At 41.0% G+C, this 19,395-nt stretch overlaps 1 protein-coding gene across 1 annotated transcript in view; it reads right to left on the bottom strand.

Annotated features, from left to right (window-relative positions):
- The window catches only part of rims2a (regulating synaptic membrane exocytosis 2a), a 153,469-nt gene that overhangs the window by 116,076 nt on the left and 17,998 nt on the right, over positions 1-19,395 (bottom strand). Inside the window, 4 exon segments of the mRNA XM_040013344.1 lie at positions 4,489-4,500; positions 5,115-5,325; positions 10,108-10,200; positions 11,030-11,062. Coding sequence (XP_039869278.1) covers positions 4,489-4,500; positions 5,115-5,325; positions 10,108-10,200; positions 11,030-11,062 — 349 coding nt within the window.

Genomic DNA, 19,395 nt, shown 5'->3' with positions numbered 1-19,395 from the left:
CATCTTCAAGAGTTGCTTTAATCGCAAATGAGTTCCTCCCCGGAGACTGTTGATTCCTCAGGCCCTTTTTGAAGCCACATCAGAGGAAATTGGTGGGGGTGCTCTACCGCTACAAGCAGGGACTCTGAAGACTTCACAACACTGACACACAGTTTATCTATATCAAAGGCATTTCCAATTTTGAGAACAGAAATAAAAGAAGAAGGGAAAAAAAGAAAGTTGCTCGGAAGTTTTTTTTTGCTTGAAGTAGAGGCTAAGCTACCTGGCACGATTGCTGAGCAGTGATTATTATCAACACACACTCTTATCACTGTTTTTACATCTATTATTCAGCTTGTTGCGATAAGATAAAGCGATTAATGTGGCTACACTACAAGAGTCATAGAGTCAATTGAGCTTTTCAGGGTTAGTGAGCAGAAAACCTCCATCTCGCCTAAACTTCTTTACCAGCTGTTTTAACTTTCGGTCCCTCTACGGTATATCATATTCTAGCGTGTCATATCTCTTCTTGCTGTTCCCGGCATAGACACTTGTAAATATTCAATGGGGTTTCACAGAACAAGATCTCTCTCGCCACTGCTGTCACCATCTGCGAGAGAGGGAAAGAGTAGACGGATGGAAAAAGGGCAGATTTCACCACCCCCGCCGCCACCACCTCTTTCACTGACACACAAGCTTAGACACCAGACCGTCAAGGCACGCCGCAATGTGTCCCTTTGTTCGCGCGGGAGTAATCAAAGCTTCTGTCCATCAGTTCAATATGACAATAGTGATCAACTAATGCCCTGAGTGGTCTTTTGTATTGGTTTGTTTTGTGGAGGTAGCACAAACCAACATCAACAACTGAAAAACGCCTCTTTGCTTTTTCACACTCATCACCTCTGTTTCTTATTTTTATGCTGACCCTCTGACCGACCCTGTCAGCTGAACTTCTGCTTCCTGCCATAAATGCTTACTTTGCTCCCCTGCTGCAGACGAGCGTTGCAACACATTTCACATGCAGATCTGCAAAAAAATATTCAAAAGTATGACAGCACTGCCAAGCACTGTGATAGTGATGTTACTGAGAGCAGCAAGAGGAGACATATATTTTCACCTGTACTGGGATCAAGTGTTTATTTCAGTGCATATAGACATACATTACTTTAGAATGTCCTTTCATTACAAAATGATTCAGTTCTTTTTGGTGTAACACTCCCATACTCATGGTCTGTATGGAGAAGTGACCTTGTACACCAGGACACTGGGGCATCACCAGGTAAATAGCTGGCACTGGATAAGAGGCACATCACATGGTCTAGCTGCCATTGCCCTGACTGTCTATCGCCAGCCTGCTGCCACTGTTATTACTCAACACCATCTGTACAACATGGTAACCGATCTCTCAGCTATTATCTAGCAGTGAACAATGGAAGCCCTTACAAATGGGGGTCTTGGCATTATAGGGAGCAGCTGGACAGATGTCTCTCTGTGTTTCTGCTGAGCCTGTTGGTATGCAGTGTCCTCCACAGCCTGCAGTCTGTCACTTTAACGGCTAAACACGGGAAGGTGAGCGCTAAGAGAACTCTGGGAAATGCATGTTATACAGGGAGTGCAGAATTATTAGGCAAGTTGTATTTTTGAGGAATAATTTTATTATTGAACAACAACCATGTTCTCAATGAACCCAAAAAACTCATTAATATCAAAGCTGAATGTTTTTGGAAGTAGTTTTTAGTTTGTTTTTAGTTTTAGCTATTTTAGGGGGATATCTGTGTGTGCAGGTGACTATTACTGTGCATAATTATTAGGCAACTTAACAAAAAACAAATATATACCCATTTCAATTATTTATTTTTACCAGTGAAACCAATATAACATCTCCACATTCACAAATATACATTTCTGACATTCAAAAACAAAACAAAAACAAATCAGCGACCAATATAGCCACCTTTCTTTGCAAGGACACTCAAAAGCCTGCCATCCATGATTCTGTCAGTGTTTTGATCTGTTCACCATCAACATTGCGTGCAGCAGCAACCACAGCCTCCCAGACACTGTTCAGAGAGGTGTACTGTTTTCCCTCCTTGTAAATCTCACATTTGATGATGGACCACAGGTTCTCAATGGGGTTCAGATCAGGTGAACAAGGAGGCCATGTCATTAGTTTTTCTTCTTTTATACCCTTTCTTGCCAGCCACGCTGTGGAGTACTTGGACGCGTGTGATGGAGCATTGTCCTGCATGAAAATCATGTTTTTCTTGAAGGATGCAGACTTCTTCCTGTACCACTGCTTGAAGAAGGTGTCTTCCAGAAACTGGCAGTAGGACTGGGAGTTGAGCTTGACTCCATCCTCAACCCGAAAAGGCCCCACAAGCTCATCTTTCATGATACCAGCCCAAACCAGTACTCCACCTCCACCTTGCTGGCGTCTGAGTCGGACTGGAGCTCTCTGCCCTTTACCAATCCAGCCACGGGCCCATCCATCTGGCCCATCAAGACTCACTCTCATTTCATCAGTCCATAAAACCTTAGAAAAATCAGTCTTGAGATATTTCTTGGCCCAGTCTTGACGTTTCAGCTTGTGTGTCTTGTTCAGTGGTGTTCGTCTTTCAGCCTTTCTTACCTTGGCCATGTCTCTGAGTATTGCACACCTTGTGCTTTTGGGCACTCCGGTGATGTTGCAGCTCTGAAATATGGCCAAACTGGTGGCAAGTGGCATCTTGGCAGCTGCACGCTTGACTTTTCTCAGTTCATGGGCAGTTATTTTGCGCCTTGGTTTTTCCACACGCTTCTTGCGACCCTGTTGACTATTTTGAATGAAACGCTTGATTGTTCGATGATCACGCTTCAGAAGCTTTGCAATTTTGAGACTGCTGCATCCCTCTGCAAGATATCTCACTATTTTTGACTTTTCTGAGCCTGTCAAGTCCTTCTTTTGACCCATTTTGCCAAAGGAAAGGACGTTGCCTAATAATTATGCACACCTGATATAGGGTGTTGATGTCATTAGACCACACCCCTTCTCATTACAGAGATGCACATCACCTAATATGCTTAATTGGTAGTAGGCTTTCGAGCCTATACAGCTTGGAGTAGGACAACATGCATGAAGAGGATGATGTGGACAAAATACTCATTTGCCTAATAATTCTGCACTCCCTGTATACACGTACACTGATATGGCCTCCTGTTGTGCATTGACCTGCCCGGCGATGGTGTACATCTTTAGTTCATTACACACTTACAGATTATTGCCAAATGTAAATCTATAGTGTTGAGCGTTACATCATGTGGAAGATTACATATTGGAAATGATGCGGGAACATTGAGGCTAGGCATGGTATTTTATGAGCAAAAAATAAATAAATTCAAAAACAGTTGCCAACTTAGAAAAGTTACCTGTTTTATTTAATTCAAATTATTTTAATCAAAATATTAAAATACAGGTCAGGTCTAATTTGAATGTCAATATTAAGCTTGAAAGGACACTCCTGTATTAAATATTATACCTATATAAAGTCTAAGCCTTAGAAATAACACATTATTATTTATTTTTTTTAAAGATGACGCGTTATGCTTTTTCTGAAATGTTTTTCCTTTATATAAGGTGGGGTGACTGTGGCTCAGGAGGTAGACCAGGTCAGAAATTAATCGTGAAGGTTGGTAGTTTGATTCCCTGCTCCCATGCATGCCAAAGGCAATGTGAGTTGAGTGTGTGTGCAAATGGGTGAATGAGACATAAAGAAAGCACTTTTAATGCTCAAATTGAGTAGAAACTTGCTATACAAGAACCAGTAAATTTACCAATGTTACAATGGTACATGCTCACATTAAACATGGTCAAAATTTAATTAATGACACTGAATGTGTAAGCAAGATAGAGGTGGGCAGATCGATTCAAATATCGATAGTATCAATGCCAATGCTAATATTGCTAGTATCGGATCGATACTACGAGATGATAGGATTGATGCTTTGTTTCTATCGTCTAAGTTAGCTGCCTTTATAGGTTGAAGTACTAGTACTTGTACTGGTATCAACATCAGCAAATCAGAAGAATGTTGGCTTAAAAGCAAGGAGCTAAGAAATGGCTCTTTCAGACAAAGGATGAACTGGAGGTTTACACCAAACCTCGTGCAAAATAAAATAAGGATTGTTTTCAACTGCAATCCAAGAATAAAAATATAAAATTTTAAAATGATCATATTTAGCTGATTATTTGAAAATAAGCCTGCTGTCAGTACCCCTGCTCTATTCTGCCTTTCAAGACTGCAGTCTTTGTATTGTCCTAGTGTAAAATGGCTCTCTCTGTGTATGTATTTCGTATTAGTTAACCTTTATTTCAACACTGACATGACTCACAGATGAAACTAATCAGCACCTCTCATGCTCACTTCCCATCTGTCTTGGCTGCTGTATGTGTATTTATGCATATCTCAGCATTTTATGAACCATGCTTGTGTTCAGACAGTCCCAAGAAACACACAAAAATAATTTGCTAACCACTTTGTCCTCCTGTTGCAATTCCATGAGAGCAGGAATGCAGCAGAAAGAAATAAAAAGGGGAGACAGATTAGAGGGGAGAGGGGGCAGGAAAGATGGGGGAGAGAGAGAGAGATTGTGAGTGGCATTAGTAGGTCCTCGTAGCACTGTCACATACTGGATCAGCACATTTTTGAACGGCATCAAATAAAAACACACATTTAAAAGGCCTAAAAGCTTTAGCATAGTCTTGTACAGTGGTTAGCTGGGCATCGAAGTGCCACATTATACGAGAGCAGTCATAGTTCCTCTATGAGATAAGAAAAAGGAGGGACAGCTCCCTCGAGTGGTCAAATGGAAGAACTGTACGTTAACGTGTAAACGTCTATAGCTGTGAATGAACACATCAGAGAAAGAAGAATTAGAAACGAAGGCATGTGACTGGAGTACACGATCATGATCTGAAAAACATTAGTTACCATTAGAGACACTGCTGGCTCAATCGCCGTGACTATGATTTTACAGCAAACTTTCATAACCTTGTATTAAATACAAACATGAAAAACAAAACAAAAAAACCCAAATTGCCTGGGTGGGGCATCAGCACATGTGTGAGTGTGTGTCCTTAATACCAACCACGGCATTACCTTATTTGACCGCAGAGACACTCGTCCTCCGCACCGAGCACAGAATTTCGTTTGGCAATATGAACAGAGGTGGCCACAGCCATCGGCAAACTTGGTTTTGTGGCAGATCCCACAGGTTGGGGCTTCGCTCTTCTGGTCCTGACCCTGCTTTGTCTCCTCCCCCATCTTCTTAACCTGGTCCTTATATGACTCAAACTGCTGGTGCAATTTTCTGCAAGCAAATGGGAAGGGCAGAGGTTAATAAAAAAAAAAAAAAGGAGATACGGATTGGTGACCCATTAAAAAATTGAACATCGGTATATCATTGATTTTTTTTTTACTCATACAGCCTTTTTTTTGTACTCCAGAAGTGCTATGTCTTATTCAGGATGAGTGGGAAAAAATGCTACAAACAAACTTTTATTATGGATTAGATAAGTCTGAATGATCAATCTTGACATAGAGTATACATAACAAAGGCCGTAAGTATTGCACTGTTAGAGTGTCCAGTGCACACTTGTGGCAGTGTGGGAGACTCGTTTCACATTGGAATTATCCTTGTTGGATGACTCGTGGCTTGAGTCCTTTTCTCCAAATCACACTTCCACAAAAAGCTCCTGCTGTCAGCTGACTAAGTGATATAACCTCAGACGTATGCAGTGTGTTAGATTTTGAAAGGAAAAGCAGACACCATGACCTCAGTAGCTTCAAAGCTGAGCTCCTCCTTTGATATCGCGCTTCGCCTAAAACACGGTGGGGGTGGGTATCAAATTTGCTTTGCAACTTTAAGAACATCACTTAATTCCACTTTCTCAGGTTCCATTGCGTTTAATGAATCATTTGCACCTGTGTTTCTATATCAGGACCGTTGTAAGGTGAGACCAAGCACACCTCGGAGCCATACTGTTAGATAATCATCTTCCAGATACACACAGTTATTACTGCTCTGGTGTATTATGCCCAGGCAATCATTTGTCATTGCCACTGCCTCTATTGTGTTACTCCTTGTGTCCTATAGATGGCCTCCTACTGGTACATTACATCTGATCTTATACAGTGGCCGCTTAACTCTTAACAAGTCCTCAGAGGCTCCTAAAAAAGCACGGGCTCTTCACATGCATTTTGTATGACACATGTCAATTGAGCGTCTCCTTGGAAACTAAACACTGGGCTGACTTCATAATATGGCGATTAGAATTGGTTTCGGCCCACATATCCCCTGCAACATTCATTAGCGCTTGTGAATTATTGAGCAGAGCTATCCTTTTACCACATACAGCTCTGCATTTGAGATAAACGTGTTTCCTTTGCTCACAACTAGACCTTTAGAGCCCAAACGTAAGGTCCACACACGCCACTTCGAGTCTATGTGTGGGTGTGTGGTAATGTGCACAAGTAACTGTGCCATCTGAACATTAGATCGAGTGCCACAGGCATGCCCCACGTTGTACCCACCGAGGGATTAAAGGGCTAATTGTGTCAGAGCCTTTTGTGTTTACCAGCAGAGATTAGTGTGTACCCTTGTTTAACAGATCCCACCAAATCTCATTTACTGACAGAGGGGCTGATAACAGATTGATCAAGAATATGATACAAGAGGTAAAGACTAGTCTCCCAAGATAAAGGAAATAAGAGTACAAACAATCGTGTTTTTTCTCACTTATCTCCCCTTACAGTCAAGCATTTAGAGAAATATGCGCCTGATCCTGAACCACTACGTGGCCTAGACAAGGTCACTTACACAGACCACCTCTAACAGTCACTCAACCCTTTTTGGTGGGACAAAAAAGAGTTGCTGATGCAAATCTGTGCACTAAAACAGATAACACATAGCAAGAATAACCTGTTTAAGCAGGGTAAAGCGTATACTGCATACAAAGTCAAGGTCATAAAGAGTAATGCAACTTTCATAAGTTTGCCTCTCTACACCAGAACAGAGAAGACATTTAGCTTTAAACCAAGAGTTATCCAAAATATAGCATTATCTGTTATGACTTACAGTTGATTAATGACCTGTTTCATTGCCTGGTGTGCAATCGTGTTCAGGGCAGATTAAGGAGAGTAAAGTTCTATGTGGTCCAAAGATGAGGTCCCAACTGAGCATGTGTTGTATTTACTTAACACAAAACTAAAGCCAAACTAGCAGTAACTGATGGTGGCTGTAAAACAGACTTCAGAGTCCATCACTGCAAATGACTTGCATCCAAGTATTAAAGATATTTTAGATGGTAGTAATTATATTTGTCAAATAACTTTGAACCTTTAAAAACTGGAATCACTATGTCTAGACTTGGCGGTAACTAACAACGTGTAAATGCAATATTATGATTCCTTAAATCAAAGCTGAAAGTCAATACTTTAATTAGAAGTTGATAACTTTAGTCAAAATCAAATACAGTGGTGTAGAGGGGAACAATTAGGAGTTTACTGTCAGTGTCCAAATGCATCTGGCTGTATAAATGAAATATCCCAAAAGTAAAGAGACAACTATCCCAGACTAATCAAATGCAGGAAATAAGTTACAGAGTAAAACAGAATAAATGTACAGTCAGAGTAGAATCCCATGGCAGCCAACAGCTGGTACACAGTACCCATTCTTGCTTATCCAGTCAGACTCGGTCAAATATAGGTGATGCTGCTGACGAGTAATCATACGCTACTCATTGTCCCATCCCAAGCTAGCGTATCGGAGCTCTCTTACCTCTCTGCCACACCAGAGCAGCTATAAGCAGCCGTAACACGAAACTCTCGCTTGGACGTATGACAGAGTCTGCATATCAACACCAAGCCTGAGCTACAAGCTCTACAGGCCTTGGGATTCCTCCTTTGTCACACACCACTGGAGCTGAATCCTAACTTCCTGGTGTCTTTATTATGCCATGCTGACCCTAAAACATCAGCAGCGAGTCTATTAATTCATTTATTGATTACTGATTGATTGATTTCTACAAGATGAAGCAACTTACTGGGTGCAAATCAGATTGTCCAAATATCACAATTCTGTCTTGAGTTTGACTTTAAATTCTAGTTTAATTGCTTTATTGGCAGAAGAAGAATTGAGCTGACAAGTCTGCAGTGTTAGATTTTCACAAACTTTGTTACAGCTAAATAATCTAGACAGCAGTCCCACTACGTGCAGCATTCATTTCTCCCTCTGCTTTGGTTTGTTTTTTATTCATTTCAATTGCATGCTTGATACTCTGGTATGCAAGCTAATTGCACACAGCAATGTTTATCACATTGTTGTGTGGTTGCTGCTTCTGACAGTAAGTCTTATAAGAACCCATGGTTGAAACTTTGATGACATCTCCCTGGTCAAACATCTCGCTGTACAACTGCAAAAATAAAACCACAGACAGACCATTTTGATGCTGTGTCCAAATAGAATAGAACATATATGTCTAACAACTGTCTAATCTGTTGAATGGTAAACTTAAGGCATCAGACTGTTTCTATTGCCCCTCTGGCCCATTGTCACGATTATCAACCCAAACTTTTTTCTTGTGTGATGAGCACACAACCCTGATATCATCAGTTTGAGTCTTTACAAAGGTATTTTTTCCTCCTCATTGCCTCATTTTTTTCTAATCAATAAAGACATACCAGAAATGGTAGAAAACATTTCTTGAACACAAACATTCTCTTGCTGGAAAGTTTAAAAATGACGTCCAGCCAATGTTGAAGAAGTACTTTGAGCCGTCATCGCGGTAACATCTGCCACGTCAGTTCAGCTTTCATTTGGGAACTTATTTGACCGTCAACAAAAAAACGTCAGCTGATGGTTATTCAACATTAAAATGTTTGTTGGGAGCACTACCACCACATCATATAAAGTAGCAAAGCTTTGTTCAAGCTAAAACAAGCAAAATGCTCCAGAAGGCACACAGATTATATTTTTTGCTGTATATCAGTATATTATATTACGAATATTATTTCTTGCACATTAACACTCATTGATTTAAGTGTAAAACTGTGATTATAGTGGCCTTGGTGTCATACTTAATAAGCTGAAACAGTGTGGAAGGACGTAGAGATCTACACTCCGTGGTTGCTGTCTTGGTCGCAAAGAAAAGGTAAAGTCATCAAAGACTTTTCAGCCATCAGAAGGAGGATCCATTAGCAAGGTAATGCTAGCTAGCAGCAGTTAACACCATCATATTTTTTACAGGCAGTGAAGTCACATTTGTGGGGATGTTTGGTGGTTACGTTTTCTACAAATGTTATCTTCATTTATTATCACCTTCATAGAAGAAATTAACATGAGTGCTGAGAATCTCAATAGTTTGCAAATGTTCACAAAATGCACTAGCTAGCATGACAATAGTGATAAACAATTCAAAAGATTTCAACTGAGTACACCACATGTCCCTGTACCCTATTGAAATTCAGAGAAATGAGTAATAAGTCTGAATTCTACAATGTTAAACAATCTGAATTTAGACACGGAGCAACTATCTCAACCTCCCAACTTTGACCTTATCGTAGTTTGGTGGAGCTAGCAGCTGTGAAACTGGTTTCCTGCTCTATATTCTATTCCTCATAAAAACAAATCAAGCTAGCTAAAATGTTTATCTGTGTGGTTGTTAATGAAAGATTCAATTTTAACAGGAATTTAATAAGTGATGGGTTTTGGTAGGGAAAGATGTAATAATTATTATAAAAATAACCTTAAAGTAAACAATGATTTATACAGGATTTAGTATTAGAGTCCTGATCAAAGATTAAGAACACACCGACATATATTATAAGACTAACTCCGCTCTCTGTCTTCTTGATCAGTGACCTGTTACAGCCAATAAATATGTCATTTATTAAAGTTAAATTCATTGTGGCACAACACTTCCACAGCACCCCTCGCCTATGTGCTTAAACCAGCAAACTGAGAAATTTCTAATCATTGTCTCACATCAACCAATGGCCAAACAAGCTGTGAATCCAGCTGCTCGGTTCACCCACCACTATATGTCGGTTACTGCTGGGAGAAGATCAAAAAGGGGTCTGTACTTTTACTTACGCATTTTGCTCTGGCTCCTTGTCATTTGGGGACTTTTGCTGGGGCTGAAGAACGTTATTTACCAGCTCAGTGATCCCACTAAAGGGAAACCACCTGTTCAAATAAGCAAAGTGTGACTGGAACATCGCAATGAGTCATCATGTGAGAAAACAATCTGTTCAGAAAGGGGGCTTTTAGGAAGCAGGCTGGTTCTTAAGTAGTGGGAAAATAGCAGGGACATTCACTATAACCAGAGCAGAGAGGAGGAGGAGGCCGGGACACGGGCAGAGCAGCGATTAGTGGAACACTGACAACCAGACACAGTGTCAGAAATACAGAGAGAAAGATAGAGAAGGAAAGATGATTCAGACAGACCTATATTTGAGGGAAGGACAGAAAAGCAGGAAAGCTCTGCAGCCAATGGAAATGAGAGCTGCAGTAAATGTCACTTATAGCAGCTTTTTGGTGCAGTGGGGGTCAGGTTGTCAGACTGGTTAGCCCTGCAGGTAGATCTAATCACAATGCAGCTATAGTACAGAATAGCAGGACAGGCGGCTCTACTCCACACTAGCAGTTGAACTACTAGACTACCCAGCCAACCAGAGTGCAGATGATACACTGAATGAAGATGAACAGCCAGTTAGATATCAGGAACAAGGGAAAGATTCTGGGGACCTAGCTGCAAAAAAGCTGGAAGAAAGGAGAAGCCGATGTCATTGATGTCATGGAAGTCAGCTGTTTAGTGCACAGCACAAAATTCAACGACCTGATTCACTCATTGAGAAATTATTCATTAAAACGGGCCACTCTTTTCCAAGACATTAATGACTTTTTGTTATTAAACTCCCAGACGAAGAGGAGAAAGCCACATGAAGCACGCAGCATCGACTGACAGGAAGAAGTGTCAAAGCCTAGAGCACACTGGGTAATGCAGTTTACTTACTGTGCCGGCTGAGGCTTTGGTTCTTCTTTGATCCTAAAACATAAAAAAATAAAAAGTGTGTGCAGCTCAGTGCATATCAAACAGAAAGAGATGAGGAAAACAATAAAAGATGGGGAAAAAAATAAACAATGAGGATGTCATTAAAGATGGGTGTGACATAAATAATTATCCCTCTCTAACAAGAACAATATTTAAAAAATATATTACAGATGATGATTTCATGAAAACAACAATTTAGCTGTGAAAATGGTAATAAAGTAAACAAGAAAACTCACAGGAAGATTTTAAAAATGACGTAATGTAAATAAGTGACGCAGATAACACTTAAATTAAAAATGACCGCTTCATGTGAGTAACACCCTCTTTCATACTGAATCTTCTGCCGTGGACAAACATTCAATTTGATGCTGTGGCTATCTCAAATCCAAATCCGCCTCCCTATTGCACAAAGAGCTTCACTAAGGTGGATCTATAAGTGATAAGACCCCCACCATCATCAACAACATCAGCTCATCAATTTCCAGAAACACTGGAAAAGATCAACAAACACAAGCTAAAAGTAACCACCAGGGAGTGCGGTCCAGCTGTGTGACACTTGAGCACTGCCTTCAATTACTTGCTGACCAGCACTGTGAGGCAAGGTTGGAAGTAGTAACTAATTCTGTGTAAACATTAGCTACACCAAGTCATCAGCGAGGTTTAACCTACACTGAAAGTTCACAAGGTGTAGTTTGTGGTCTGAAAATCTATAACTAACTAACAAGATTCAATGGGAAAAAATAACTCATATGGTGTCACAGTATGAGTATTGATATTATTAGAACCTGACCGACATACTGGTGGGGCCAATGCATTGGCTGATATTACCTATTTACAGATATATCTGTATGTACAATGGCCAATAAATGAAGAAAAAAAACACCAAAAAAACACAAACAAAACACCTTCAACCACATTATGAGTGTTGATGTTGCAGCTCTCCTGATGCCAACATGTGTTTGGAATCCAACGAAAACATAACAACCAGCTGATTCGAGCAGATCTAGGCAGAAGATTTAATCATCCATAATTGTAGTGACATTAAAAGAGAAAAATCGGCCAGTATGTCAGATTTTTAAATTGCCCAATATTGCTATCGGTATCGTTCTTAAAAATTCTGCTGTCCACATATTGAAATATGTCATCGCGGATACAAGCGGCAGAAATGAGCTTCCTCCGAAGGGTGGCTGGCCTCTCCCTTAGAGATAGGGTGAGAAGTTCGGCCATCCGGGAGGGGCTCAGAGTAGAGCAGCTGCTGCTCCACATCGAAAGGAGCCAGCTGAGGTGGTTCGGGCATCTGACAAGGATGCCCCCTGGGCGCCTCCTGGGTGAGGTGTTCCAGGCATGTCCCACCGGGAGGAGGCCCCGGGGCAGACCCAGGACACGCTGGAGAGATTATATCTCTCGGCTGGCCTGGGAACGCCTTGGTATTCCCCCGGATAAGCTGGAGGAGGTGGCTGCGGAGAGGGAGGTCTGGGCCTCTTTGCTTAGGCTGCTGCCCCCGCGACCCGGCCTCGGATAAAGCGGATGAAGATGGATGGATAGATGGATGGACATATTGAAATATCCTGAACTATTGAACCCTAAATTGCCCCTGATGCAGCCACTGAAGTGTGTGTCTGATAGAACTTTATACATAGTAGTACATTAACCATGTAACACAGTTATCATGTTATTTTATTATTTCCCAACTTTGGGATAAATAACATATAGCTTCGCAACAGTGAGTTACTTCCAGAAAGTTCTTCACTGGAACTACAATATATAAAAGACATAGTCTCAGTGCAAAAAGTTTGCAGCGTGTTCTCTGGATTTTCTAGAGTAATTGCAGATTTAAGTGCTATGAGCACGCACCAACAAAATTCAATTTACCTTGCACTGATGTAGTGGAAGAAATCCTCTTATAACTAAGAAAATAAAACCAAACCGTTGCAGAATGCTACGGGAGGGATTTGATTTGTTTTTGGTGTATTCAGCCTTGAAAATAAATTATAAAATGAAGCAGCTTATAATACATGTTTGTGTGGAGCTTTGAAGAAGTCAGCTAGGGGACAAACTGCTGCCATGTCAGCTGATAATTCTAATGAGGTATTTATCAGGCCTACAGCTTGTGTTGGTAGAACTGATACATAGAAATGATCATTTAAATAACTTACTATCAGAACAACTGTACATAAAGTACAGTATATACACTTACTTTGTTGATTAGGCCTGTTTAGCCGAAGCAACTGTCTAATGAGTCCATCACGGTGTAGGAACTCACTGCATTTAAATATGTAGACAGGAAGAACTGCTGAAGTTCAAACTAAAGAAAGTCGAATTAAGTGACTTGAAATTGGCGTTGCTGTTGGTGGCAGATGGGCAGAATTCCAGAATTTGATGATTTGCTGGGAAGCAGAAGCTTTTCTAGGGTTTACAAGGAATCAAATGCAGCATTCGACATGAAAATGCCTCACTGATGAGGGAGAACAATGGTCAGCGTGGTTCAAACACAGATAGAAAGGCAGCTCAAACTTCAACGAGTATTACAACCAAGGCATGAACAACAGCATCTGGAAAACTTTGGGCACATCCAAATTATTGTAAAAACACTGAATCATTTTGAAACTTTATTTGCTCGGTCTGCTATATATTCAATAACATATTCAGTAGTAGTATATACTACATCATGCTTTTGCAGGTGGTTACAGTTTAACCAGAGCATCTTGTAAATAAGGGTGGGTATGCGTAGTTTCTTGAACACGACAATAAGCATGGCCTCGACAATAACGATCTGAATCCAGCAGAGCAACTTTTGGAAGTGGTGCAAGTGGAGATCATGTAATGAAGGTGCTGCCCAAAAATCTGCCAGTATCAATATCATGCCAATCTATTCTGTAGGGGTGCAACTCAATACTAGCATCCATCAGGGCATTCATTTTCTTATCCAACAGGGTCATGGGGGGAGGCTGGAGCCCATCCCAGCTGTCACGGGAAGAGAGGCGGGGTATGCCCTGAACATGTTGTTAGTTTACTATAAGACCGGTAACACTGGGACAAAGAACGGTTCACTCTTACATCCAAACCCACAGCCAATTTAGAATTGCCAATTAACCTAACGAGCATGTCAATCTATATGTTTAAACAATGCAGATTCAATATCAACTTATTTCCATTACTGAAATCAAAGCAGGAAGCCAGGACTTTTTTTGTCCTGGAGCATATAACATACATCCCCTCTAATGACCACAGGAGCTCAGAAACAGGACAAATATAGGAGTAACAGCTTGCATACGCAGCATCCCTTAACACGCATTCTCTTCGAATGACGCACATCTCATATAGTGATATCTCTAGAAGTTCAAAATACGTGCAACCAGGACAAAACACCAAATTTACACCGACACAGACACAAACAGCAAGCACCGTGTGACCGTCTTGTGTCTGTACACCATCTATCAGTGGCGCTGCAAGCTCAGCTGCTGTCGCCTGGTTTAGGAGCAAATGTCACTTAAAGCAAAACACAGACATACTGCAGCTGAGAATCACACACCAGACCTCCGCACACCTGATCGCCGCTTATTCTAGTGAGCTGCCGGCTTTATATAGCCGTGTGAAATGGAATGTGTTAATTGGATTTTGTCTGATTCTGACCATCACAGCAACAGTAGCTAATTTGTTGTGTGTGACTGGTCTGATTCCTACATGTAGTGCTGCGAATAATGATTAGTTTCATTACTGGTTCACCTATTTTTTTTTAAAAAAAATGTATTGCTAATAAAATGACCAGGACCTAAGGCAATATGCCCATATAACTATTTTTGTCCAAATCCCAAAAACATTTAGATTACATGCATCCAGTTTTTGTCTGCTTCATCCCATCATCCCAGCTGTCATAGGGCAAGAGGCAAGTTGCCCAGGTATTAGTCGCCAGTCCATTGCAGGGCTAGCACATAGACATGAGCATTCATGCTCTCACCTACTTCCAATTTAGATTCACCACTTAACCTAACATGCATGTCTTTGGACAGTGGCAGAAAGCCAGAATAACTGGGGAGAGCATGCAAGCCCTACACAGATGCTGGCTAGTGGATTCAAACCCAGGATCTTCTTGCTTTAAAGCAAGGCTGCCCACCTTCAAGTTTAACGTGTTAAATAACCTCTGAAACAGTCCCAACTAAAAATAGTAGCCGTACCCCTTACTTTACCCCTTATTAGTGGCAGCCCATAGAAGCCTAGTAATGACACATTAAGCCTGTTAAGCCATATTTGAGAATACCCCATCATTTTAACATCCCATACTTCACATACAAACTCAAACTGCCAAAAAGATGCTGAGGCTAAAGCAGAGTCACACAGAGCATCAGAACGGAGCACTGAAGCCTCACAACAGTCTGGTTTAGCGAGAGGTAGAGCACAGCAAAAGTGAGAGATCTGTCCATCTGATCTGTGTCGGACGGGTGAGAGAACACACGAGAAAAGATATAGTCCTGTGTACCCATCAGTCTCGCTGCTCTGTTTTCCGATGAGCCAGTCCATATTTATCCTCTCGCTGTGTTCTCCCGATGACCTGCAGCGCCGTTCCTTATTGATCCCATCAGCACCGTCTCTGTGGTCGCATTACAAGCCTCATATTTATCTGATCGAGCCTGCTGCCTGCCTGCCTGGACAGCTGCCGGGCGCTGTGTGTGTGTGTGTGTGTGTGTGTGTGTGTGTGTGTGTGTGTGTGTGTGTGTGAGAGAGAGAGAGAGAGAGAGAGAGAGAGAGAGAGAGAGAGCATCCGACTATGCATTTATGCACACCATATCAACATGTGTGCGTGTGTGTGTGTGAGTGAGTGCTCTGTGTATTATTTGACATGGGGCAGTGAAATGAGTGAGTGTAAAATGTCACAAGTGACGTATTCGGGATCCTGGCTGCTGCAGAGGGCTCCAGGCCAGATGCAGTCTCCTGTTTTCTGTCTGTTTAACCTGCTCTCTGCAATCACATGAGACCATCGCAAGACATAAAAGACAGATGAAAGACACAAATGGTACAGAGTTTAGAGCAAGTTTGTGCGGGAGTTTTAAAAAGTCACATCCTGCTGTTATCTTTACTCTTATTTGCTCCTGGATTTCAGTTTCCGCTTTTTCTCAGTGGCTTTGAGTCACAATGACTGATGCTGCACTGCTCTCTAGTGGACAGATGTGCTGCATAAGCTTCTAAGAGATAACTTCCTGGGATTTTATTAGAGCACAATCATCTTATTTTCATACCATGTGGACTTAACTGCTGCGCCAGAAAACAGCAACACATAGAACTAGCAGCCATCCACAGAGGTGCTGGATCCCTGTCTAGTTACAAATTACTGAATGTGTATCCAGATTGGGGCATGGGGCAGTGCCCATCTCGCCTGATGCTCCCAGATCGTTAATCTCAAAATGCCAAAACCACTGACAGCGAGTGTGGATGTGACCAATGATGGACTCTAACAGAGTACATTTACCCTAGTGCTTTACTGAATTGCAGTCTGAATGTATATGAACTTTAAGATTTCTTGTTTTACTGCTTTCTGCTTCTACTTTTTTTTTTTTTTTAACTTTTTTACTTTTTCAGCATATTTTACCATTCTTTATTATTAAATAAAAAGCTGCCTGGCAGTATATAATACACACATTAATTTCTCAGTAATTCTGATTCAAAAATATAACACATATGACTCAGAAAGGGGCCATTGTGTCTTGTTTTGATGCTAAAACTTTTACTTAGGCAAAGCATTGAAATGCTTGTTTCAGAAAACACCTAAAACTTTTCAGGCTCTGCATTGTCACTTTTCATCTATATTAAGCCACAGGGCTGCACAGCGCAGAAACTGTTTTCTGCACTCTGCACTTGGTCTCCTCCGTGCCACAACACTTTCAAAGATCTTGTAAACACCCTTCAATAAAAGCCAGACAATCAGCTGAAGGAGTTAGCTCTGAAACAATTACAGCCTGACCAGTGGAGTACTGATATTTTTGTGTTTATTTCGTGCTTCCAATAGTGTAGTGGTTAACAGATTTACTTGGCAAGCAAAAGGTTGCTTATTTAATTCCAGCTGGAACACAAATCTCCTTTATGTCTGGAAGGGCATCCGTGTGTCAAGGGAGCAGCTGAAAGTAGCTTTACTGACATTTGGTGAAATTATGACATATCAGATGATATTTGTTTCCCTTCAGATACAGGAAACATAGGATTTCTCCAACATTTTTTATGTGTAGCTCTTTATTTACTTGTTTACGCCCGATTTCACTCGATCAGTTTTTATGCTTGTGGCATCCCAAACGCGGAAGTTCAAAAATGCCCTCTTGTGGACAAAGTATGCAACATCAAGACATATAACGTGGATAGATCCACAAACAGCTAATAAATGTGTCAGGCTCTAGAAACAATTAGCTGATTATTATTATTATTATTATTATTTTGTCTTTTAGTTCCTTTTTTATTTATTGAATCACTGCAAAATAAATGTATTTGTGTTGTGGACAAAAATAGTCATGTATTGGCTCTGTGAGGCCATTCAAAAATATTACCATCGATGACTACTACTACAGACCTACTGAAGCCAAACAAATAGATTCTCTTTGAATTTTATAAGTACGCTTGAAAGAAGTTTTCATTTCATTGTGTGAGATTTTTCTAATTCTTTACTGTCAGCTAAGTGTATAAGTAGCTGATGAGTTTGGACTTGTTGCTGTGAATTACTTTTATGTTTTAAAAAAGAGATCTATACAGGAAATGATGAACACACTTTTAACACCAGCCACAGCAAAAAGGATGCAAATTGGCACTTTATAAGAAGGATACTGTTGTAGAAAAAAAAAAGCTGCATCAGCTTCATTCTAAATCTGACTCATAGGGAGGTGAGATCCTTGAGAGATCTGGGTTGATGCATCTCTGATGTACCAGAGAGAGGAGTCTAACATGCATAGCTAGACCTCGACTTAAACAGTGCAATCTTCAAACTGCTGCTCCTGTGTCGCAGCTGTGTTAAGACAAAATTACTGATACGACGGCTGCGCAACAAGCCCTGAATCAGCGCTGGACAATGCAGTAACAACTTGCACCACAGCAGGTTCACCAACAGCTAATGTGCATGCAACAAAGAAACAGAAACCAGGAAACAAGCAGGATCCGAATGGCACACTATTTAACTAACCTTAATCGATATTTCCACACAGCCCAGTCTAAGTTGCCATGAGAAAGTATTTTTAAAAAAACAAGGAAACAAGACCAGTAGAAGCATAATGTACATTTAACTGATTCTAAATAAGCTGCAGCTCACAGCACATGTCGTGCAGTTTTAGAAGATAACTCTCAGTTGACTTTCTTTGAGTAGAAACTCAGTTACATATTGACAGAACAGCAGCAGAGCAGCAGGGCTATGATGAGGTGTACTGGGCAGTCTCCTCCTCAGGGACAGACTGACAGGGCCGGGATTGCCACGAGCAGAACACAACAAGCCTGCTCATCGCTAAATATCTATTGCAGATCGTGACAAAAGCACCTCTACTGTGCATTTAGATCCACATGCATCAGCGCGTTCACTTGATTGGGATCCTTTGCACTCAGAACTGACTGACTGTGTGTCTGAGAAGATACTCTGCAACGAAATATTACAGATGTCCCCTTAAATCGTTTGAGAACAGAATATTGGCATCCCGCTGTGGGTGACAGATTTTAAGCAGAGGGTCATATAAGGCCTTGGCTACAACACTGGAGCAGAAAATCTGTGATAGAGGATCTCATGGTTAAGCAATGACCCCACAGGCCTTTTGAGTCCACTACAGACTGAGCGATAATTGGATCATAAGGGAGTAATCTGGCTCTGTGAGTAAATACAAACTACATATATCATTAACACATCCCGGTCAGTCAGTACTGCCAGGAGATGAGGTTAATGTCTGTCTGAAATCACTCACAGGCAACTAACCGTTAGGGAAAACTTTCATCGGAAACTGTGGCCCAGCAGAATTTTACTCTGGGCTTATTTACTGTATGATACAACTTACCACCTGGTATATGCCAACAGTGTCTATTTAATAATAATCCCTTAAACTTGCCTGCAATTGAGACACAGTAAAGAGTTCATGTGGGGAGCAATAGATGGATTACATTTGTCAAAGTGCTCTGAGTGCTCTAATCTCTAATTAGTCTAATGATCATTTAGCTTTTTTAGACTTTTTGTTAACTCTTAAACAAAACGATAGGAGTTCATAAACAATAAGGCTATCCCCACTACACTAAAAACCCTGAAAAACTGGTGCTTATTCTGTTTCCTTCCTGGCTTCAGTGGCCACTTTAGGGGAAACTACTGTGGCCAACTGCTT

Source organism: Simochromis diagramma, unplaced genomic scaffold (genome assembly GCF_900408965.1).
Source record: "Simochromis diagramma unplaced genomic scaffold, fSimDia1.1 OVJJ01000618.1, whole genome shotgun sequence".
Classification (NCBI taxonomy): Eukaryota; Metazoa; Chordata; class Actinopteri; order Cichliformes; family Cichlidae; genus Simochromis; species Simochromis diagramma.
Note: the sequence above shows the minus strand (reverse complement) of the source record. Positions and strands in the feature narration are given on the sequence as shown.